Here is an 8,463-nt window from a genome sequence, read left to right as displayed (position 1 = left end):
CCCACAAATTGTCTATAGCAGGGGTGTCAAAGTCAAATGGACGGAGGGCCAAATAAAAAATTTAGCTACAAGCCGAGGGCCGGACTGTTCGAATGTTCATTGAAAATTTTTTAAATGACGCATATAGTCTAGTGAACCTAATTGAACCTACTGAAAACCTAACAAATATATTCCAATATGATCAGATAAATAAAGCAATATTTTCTTATGGCTCTGTCAGTAATCTTTAATTTTCAACAGACACAAAAGACAAATTTCCTTTATATAAAAATCCCCATAACATGAACATTAAATGAAAGAAACCGGTATTCAAGGCACCATCAGTAGCCTATATTTTCTATTTTAGCAAAAGTGGGCTAAATTTACTTCAAAGAAAAAAACAATAATAGCAATTTTCTATCATCCACTCAACTGAAATATTTTTAAAATATAATTGGATTGAAATACAATAAAATAAAGTGCAAAAATCTATTAATCAAAAACAACACTTTGTTTAAGGAGAAGTAACATGCAGTGAAAACAAATATTAAACTTTAACTTTTAACTTGAACTGAGTAAAAACTCTAAATATGTGATTGCACAGTAATGTTCACTTGTTTGAGGTTGAGGGTGATACTTGGTGGTGTCCCATCTTTTCCACAAGTTCATCAATGTTCGGGGTAAGGCTCTGAGCTGAGGAAATCCTCAGAATTGAGTGGAGGTGTTCAGCAGTAAGTCGACTTCTGTGTGATGTTTTGTTCAGGTTCATCAAAGAAAACAGTTGTTCACACAGGTATGTGCTGCCAAACATAGACAACGTTTGAGCAGCCTGGATGCGCAGCTGGGGCATTGTGTCGGGGAGGAAACGGGCGAACTCCGCAGCACCCACTGCCGCATATTTTGCCCTCAGTGCATCATTGCATTGGAGGTCAATCAACTCCATTTGGAGGTTTGGTGGTGAGCTTTCCACGTCAACAGCAAATGGGTTACCGAGCAGTTCCAACCTGCTTTTTTGTGCTTCAAAGTCAGCAAATCGGCGTCGAAAGTCAGCGGCAAGCATACCTATTTTATCAGCCAACTGTGCGCTCGGGAACGCACTGGTAGAGAGCTTCTCTTTCATGGTCTGGCAGCTGGGAAAGTGGCTCAAATTTTCTTTCCGCATCTGCGTCTCCCACAGAGTCAGTTTGGTTTTAAATGCCTTCACTGTACTGTACATATCAGAGATGACATGATCCCGACCCTGCAGCTGCAAGTTCATTGCATTCAGATGACTCGTAATGTCACACAGAAAAGCCATTTCACACAGAAACATTTCGTCTCGGAGTTGTGTTGTGTCTTTCCCTTTGCTGTCCAAGAACAGACAAATCTCCTCACGAAGCTCGAAACATCTTTGAAGCACCTTTCCCTGGCTTAGCCATCGCACCTCTGTGTGATAAGGCAAATCACCATGCTCCGTTTCTAACTCCGTCAGAAATGCCTTGAACTGGCGGTGATTCAAACCTTTGGCTCTGATAAAGTTAACTGTGCGCGTGATGATGCTCATTACATGCTCCATTTTCAAGGCTTTACCGCACAACGCTTCCTGGTGTATGATACAATGATAAGCTGTCAGCTCACCTGTCGCGTTTTCCTCTTGCATCTTTTCCCGTATCTTCGCCACCAGTCCGCTCCTGTGTCCACACATCGCAGGTGCTCCGTCGGTTGTCAAACCCACGAGTTTTTCCCAAGGCAGCTCCATCTCATTTACACATCTTGACACCTCTTCATACAAATCATGCCCCGTAGTTGTGCCATGCATAGGACGTAAAGCCAAAAACTCCTCTGTCACGCTTAGGCTGGAGTCCACTCCGCGGATGAAAATTGACAACTGGGCAATGTCAGAAATGTCGGTGCTCTCATCCACAGCCAAGGAATATGCAATGAAATCTTTTCCCTTTTTCACAAGCTGCTCTTTTAGATTGATGGACAACTGGTCTACTCTCTCGGCAATGGTGTTTCTGCTCAGACTCACATTTAAAAAGAGTTGCCTTTTTTCTGGGCAAACTTCGTCACAAACTTTAATCATGCAGTTTTTGATGAAATCCCCCTCCGAAAATGGCCGGGCTGATTTAGCGATCTCTTCTGCCAAAATAAAACTGGCCTTGACAGCAGCCTGGCCTTGTGATTTGGCTTTTTTGAACAGAGCCTGTCGAGATTTGAGGCCTCGTTTTAATTCCTCTGCCTTTTGTAGCCTTTGTTCCATGTCCATATTCTTGTTTTTGTCCGCGTGTTTCGTTTCATAATGTCGTCTCAGATTATACTCTTTCAGTACCGCCACACTTTCTCCACACAGAAGACACACAGGTTTTCCAGCTACCTCCGTGAACATATACTCCGACTCCCACCTTGTTTGAAACCCCCGGTTCTCAGTGTCCACCTTCCGTTTTGCCATTTTTGATGGGTATCTGAAAGTTAATTTTACTGTGATGCTGACGACTGCTGTGCCAATAAATATTGAAATGAAGCAGCCTACTGCTCGGTGCGTCACCGTTGCATTGTGGGAAATGTAGTATTGGTGCGTGTAAAAGATCTGCGGGCTGCCGGCTTGCTGCGGTCTGCGGGCCGGTTCTAATAATAAATCAAGATCATCCCAGGGGCCGTAAAAAACCTTCTCGCGGGCCGGATGTGGCCCGCGGGCCTTGACTCTGACATATGTGGTCTATAGGATTGAGGCCAAGGCTTTGTGATGGCCACTCCAATACCTTAACTTTGTTGTCTTTACGCCATTTTGCCACAACTTTGGAAGTATGCTTGGGGTCATTGTCCATTTGGAAGACCCATTTACGACCAAACTTTAACTTCCTGACTGATGTCTTGTCACCTTAGAGATCCTTTTTATGTCTCTATTTTGGTTTGGTCAGGGCGTGAGTTGGGGTGGGCATTCTATGTTTTGTGTTTCTATGATTTTCTATTTCTATGTTTTGGCCGGGTATGTTTCTCAATCAGGGACAGCTGTCTATCGCTGTCTCTGATTGGGAACCATACTTAGGTAGCTTTTTTTCCCACCGTTCTTTGTGGGAAGTTGACTTTGTTTAGGGCACATAGCCTTTGACCTTCACGGTTTGTTTTTTGTAGTGTTTATTGTTTTGTTCGGCGTCTTTTCGATTAAAATAAAGAAAATGTACGCTCACCACACTGCACCTTGGTCCTCTCCTTTCAACAGCCGTGACAGAACTTCCCACCACCAACGGACCAAGCAGCGTGGTAGAAAGGAGGAATGGACATGGGAGGACATCCTGAACGGCAAGGGTTCCTGGACATGGGAGGAAATCCTGGCTGGAAGGGATTGCCTTCCATGGGAACAGGTGGAAGCATTAAGGAAGGCGGAGGCAGCGACAAAAGCAGAGCGGCAGCGTTACGAAAGGACACGGCTAGCAAGGAAGCCCGAGAGGCAGCTCAAAAAAAAAATTGTGAGGGGGGGGGTGGCAGAGTCAGGTTGGAGACCTGAGCCAACTCCCCGTGCTTACCGTGGCGGGCGTCGTACTGGTCAGGCACCGTGTTTTGCGGTGGAGCGCACAGTGTCTCCAGTACGCGTTCTTAGCCCGGTGCGCTACATCCCAGCTCCCCGCATCTGCCGGGCTAGGGTGAGCATCCATTCAGGACGGATTGTGCCAGCCCTGCTCTCCAGGCCTCCAGTCCGTCTCCTCGGGCCAGGAAATCCTGCGCCGGCTCTGCGCACTGTGTCTCCAGTGCGTCTGCACAGCCCAGTGCGTCCTGTGCCTGCGCCCCACACGTGCCGGGCCAAAGTCACCATCCAGCCAGGACGGGTTGTGCAGGCTCTTAGCTCGAGACCTCCAGTGCGCCTGCACGACCCAGTGTATCCGGTGCCTCGGCCAAGGACAAGGCCTCCTGTATGTCTCCCCAGCTTGGTGAGTCCTGTGCCTCGGCCAAGAATTTATCCTCCTGTATGTCTCCCCAGCCTGGTGAGTCCTGTGCCTGCTCCCAGAGCCAGGCCTCCTGTGTGTCTCTCCACTCCAGTGATGATCCATGGCAAGAAGCCTCCAGTGATGATCCATGGCACGAAGCCTCCAGGTATGATCCATGACACAAAGCCTCCAGTGGTGATCCATGGCAAGAAGCCTCCAGTGATGATCCATGGCACGAAGCCTCCAGTGATGATCCAGGGCAAGAAGCCTCCAGTGATGATCCATAGCACGAAGCCTCCAGTGATGATCCATGGCACGAAGCCTCCAGTGATGATCCATGGCAAGAAGCCTCCAGTGATGATCCATGGCAAGAAGCCTCCAGTGGTGAGACATGGCAAGAAGCCTCCAATGAAGGCCTCCAGTCTGGAGCCTCCAGCGACGGTCTCCAGTCCGGAGCCTCCAGCGACATCCTCCAGTCCGGAGCCTCCAGCGACGTCCTCCAGTCCGGGTCCTCCAGTCCGGAGCCTCCAGCGACCGTCCTCCAGTCCGGAGCCTCCAGCGACCGTCCTCCAGTCCGGAGCCTCCAGCGACCGTCCTCCAGTCCGGAGCCTCCAGCGACCGTCATCCTTTTTTGGATTGTTTATTGTTTTTGTCGGCGTCATGTAAATAAAGAAATATGTACGCTCACCACGCTGCACCTTGGTCTTCTTCATTCGATGGCCGTGACACTCCTGCATCAGAGCACCCCCACAACATGATACTGCCACCCCCATGCTTCACGGTTGGGGTGGTGCTCTTCGGCTTGCAAGCCTCCCTCTTTTTCCTCCAAACATAACGATGGTCATTATGGCCAAACAGTTCTATTTTTGTTTCATCAGACAAGAAGACATTTCTCTTTGTCCCCATGTGCACTTGCAAACCGTAGTCTGGCTTTTTTATGGCGGTTTTGGAGCAGTGGCTTCTTCCTTGCTGAGCGGCATATGTCGATATAGGACTCGTTTTACTGTGGATACAGATACTTTTGTACCTGTCTCCTCCAGCATCTTCACAAAGTCCTTTGCTGTTGTTCTGGGAATGATTTGCACTTTTCGCACCAAAGTACATTCATCTCTAGGAGACACGTCTCCTTCCTGAGCGGTGTGACGGCTGTGTGGTCCCATGGTGTTTATACTTGCGTGTTATTGTTTGTACAGATGAACGTGGTACCTTCAGGCATTTGGAAATTGCTCCCAAGGATGAACCAGACTTGTGGAGGTCTACAATTTTTTTCTGAGGTCTTGGCTGATTTCTTTTGATTTTCCCATGATGTCAAGCAAAGAGGCACTGTGTTTGAAGGTAGGCCTTCGAAATACATCCACAGGTACACCTCCAATTGACTCAAATTATGTAAATTAGCCTATCAGAAGCTTCTAATGCCATGACATAATTTTCTGGAATTTTCCAAGCTGTTTAAAGGCACAGTCAACTAGTGTATGTAAACTTCTGACCCACTGGAATTGTGATACAGTGAAATAATCTGTCTGTTAACAATTGTTGGAAAAATTACTTGTGTCATGCACAAAGTAGATATCCTTACTGACTTGCCAAAACTATAGTTTGTTGACAATAAATTTGTGGAATGGTTGAAAAATGAGTTTTAATGACTCCAACCTAAGTGTATGTTAAACTTCCGACTTCAACTGTAGCTGTGATATGCTGCATCCTCATTCCTAACTGTGAAGCTCTCTCCATGATTCATTATCCACCTTCATCTAGCTTGCATAATAAGATAGCTGCTGTGGTTTTAATCCCATTATTTCTTTCAGCTTACATAAGAATACCTGTTGTGAATGTTCACCTCTATGTGGTTTAGAGCCCCCACACCCTCTATAAATTAGAACAAAGGAATTCTCTCTGAAGCAACTCCTAAGCCTTATATTTGTCTCTGGTCCTGACCATATCGCCCTTCTCTCACCCTTCCCCTTGGCCTAAGTCTGCAGCTACCTACCCATTATTCAGTAATAATAGGTAGCTGTTAGGGGAAAACAATGGAAACCCCCAGGAGACAGCATCCGTGTGGTATGGTGTGCTCGGCTCTGTTCGTTGAGAAGAACACTATATACAGAACAGATGTGTGTGTGCTCGGCCCAGCCAGCAACCAGCGCTGTATTTTAGCAACGTCAATAGCTTAGTCTCCAGAGAAACCTCACTTTACTGAGTCCAGGGAGGTAGAAGTAGGTCTGCTGTGAGAGACACTACTGCTTTGTTGGTAAACCATGGGTGGGTGAGCTTTCCTCCGGTGTTGATAGCTTTCAGGGAAACATGCATGTGTGAGAGTGAGTTTACAGATTTGCCAACTCACAGAGAGGAGTCTGAGCTGCAGCTCCTCCTTTGTTTTCTCTCTCTTTCTTTCTCTTTCTCTCTCTCTCTCTCACTTTCTGTCTGTCTTTCTTTCTTTCTTTCTGATTCTGTCTCTTCCTGGCAGGAAATGCCAGGAGATATTGCTGTTGACTTGTGGGATTGTGTGAGATCCTCTGCCACCCCAGAAAGAGGAGGTTTTAGGAGGTTTTTTTGGAACCAACCTGAGGTACTGTAGTAAAAACCTTTTAAATGTCACGTTGCATCCCAGCACTTGGATTGGTTTGACATGTGGGTCTCACCCCTTGACTTTTTCCACATTTTATTGTGTTACAGCCTGAATTTAAAATTGATTAAATTGAGATTTATTTTGTCTCTTTGTCTACACACAATACCCCATATTGTCAAAGTGGAATTATGTTTTTTCAGAAAATTTGACAAATTAATTAAAAATGAAAAGCTGAAATGTCTTCAGTCAATAACTATTCAACCCCTTTGTTATGGCAAGCCTAAATAAGTTCAGGAGTAAACATTTGCTTAATTAGTCACATAATAACTTGCATGGACTCACTCGTGTGCAATAATAGAGGTTAAGATGATTTTTGAATGATTACCTCATCTCTGTACTCCACACATACAATTATATTATACAATATACCGTCTGACTCCGTAAATCCAGTTGGGTTCTCAGTACATCACGCCGACAGAAACAAAAACCATTGTTATACTATCTTCCAGAATGCATTTAAGGCCCTCCCCCGCCCTCCATTCGGCAAATCGGATCACGATTCCATCTTGCTCCTCCCCTCCTATAGACAGAAACTCAAGCAGGAAGCACCCATGTTAAGGACTATTCAACGCTGGTCTGACCAATCGGAATCCACGCTTCAAGATTGTTTTGATCACGCGGACTGGGATATGTTCATAGTAGCTTCAAGAAATAATATCGACACATATACCGATACGGTGAATGAGTTTATCAGGACGTGCATAGGAGATGTTGTACCCACTGTGACTATTAAGACCTACACCAACCAGAAACCTTGGATAGATGGGAGCATTCGCCCAAAACTGAAAGTGCGAACCACCGCATTTAACCAGGACAAGAAGACTGGGAATACGGAAAGATACAAACAGTGTAGTTATTACCTCCGCAAAGCAATCAAGCAGGCTAAACATCGGTATAGGGACAAAGTTGAGTCCCAGTTCAACGACTCAGACAAGAGACGTATGTGGCAGGGTCTACAGACAATCACGGATTATAAAATGAATACCAGCCACGTCACGGACAACGACATCTTGCTTCCGGACAGGCTGAACACATTCTTCACTCTCTTTGAGGCCCAGATTGTATCCCTAGCTATGTCATCAGAGCATGCACAGACCAGGCGGCTGGTGTGCTAACAGGAATATTCAATCTCTCCCCATCCCAGTATGTTGTCCCCACATGCTTCAAGATGGTCACCATTGTCCCTGTACCTAAGAAAGCAAAGGTAATTGAACTAAATGACTATCGCCCCATAGCACTCACCTTTGTTATCATGAAGTGCTTTGAAATATTAGTCAAGAATGATATCACCTCCACCTTACCTGCCACCCTAGACCCACTTCAATTTGCTTACCACCCCAATAGATCCACAGACGATGCAATCATCACCACACTGCGCACTGCCCTGTCCCATCTGACTATAGCTCAGCATTCAACACCATTGTACCCTCCAAGCTCATCATCAAGCTTGAGGCCCTGGGTCTGAACCCCGCTCTGTGCAACTAGGTCCTGGACTTCCTGACGGGTCGCCCCCAGGCTGTGAAGGTAGGAAAACACACCACCTCTTCGCTGTTCCTCAACACTGCGGCCCCACAAGGGTGCGTGCTTAGCCCCCTCCTGTACTCCCTGTTCACCCATGACTGCGTGGCCAAGCACACCTCCAACACAATCATCAGGTTTGCTGACAACACAACAGTAGTATGCTTGATTACCAACAACGATGAGACAGCCTACAGGGTGGAGGTGAGGGCTCTGGGAGTGTGGTGCCAGGAAATTAACCTCTCACTCAACGTCAACAAAGCTAAGGTAATGATCGTGAACTTCAGGAAACAGCAGAGGGAGCACCCCCTATCTACATCGATGGGACCGCAGTGGAGAATGTAGAAAGCTTCCTGTTCCTCGGCATACACATCACTGACAAACTAAAATGGTCCATCCACACAGACAGTGTGGTGAAGAAGGCGCAACAGAGTT

The 8,463-nt window shown here is 46.5% G+C and overlaps 1 protein-coding gene across 1 annotated transcript; it reads right to left on the bottom strand.

Moving 5' to 3' along the window:
• Positions 1-589: 589 nt before the first annotated feature.
• On the bottom strand, positions 590-2,410 carry LOC129854774 (general transcription factor II-I repeat domain-containing protein 2-like). Its single transcript, XM_055921924.1, has one exon. The coding sequence runs from the start codon at positions 2,408-2,410 to the stop codon at positions 590-592; it is 1,821 nt and encodes a 606-aa protein (XP_055777899.1).
• Between the last annotated feature and the right edge of the window lie 6,053 nt (positions 2,411-8,463).

Source organism: Salvelinus fontinalis, chromosome 5 (genome assembly GCF_029448725.1).
Source record: "Salvelinus fontinalis isolate EN_2023a chromosome 5, ASM2944872v1, whole genome shotgun sequence".
NCBI classification, from domain to species: Eukaryota; Metazoa; Chordata; class Actinopteri; order Salmoniformes; family Salmonidae; genus Salvelinus; species Salvelinus fontinalis.
The sequence above is the reverse complement of the archived record's forward strand: the minus strand, read 5'-3'. Positions and strand labels throughout refer to the sequence as shown.

What these genes read in the sequence shown, in the direction of transcription:
- LOC129854774 (XM_055921924.1), bottom strand. Translation starts at nt 2,410, where the DNA reads ATGGCAAAACGGAAGGTGGACACTGAGAACCGGGGGTTTCAAACAAGG.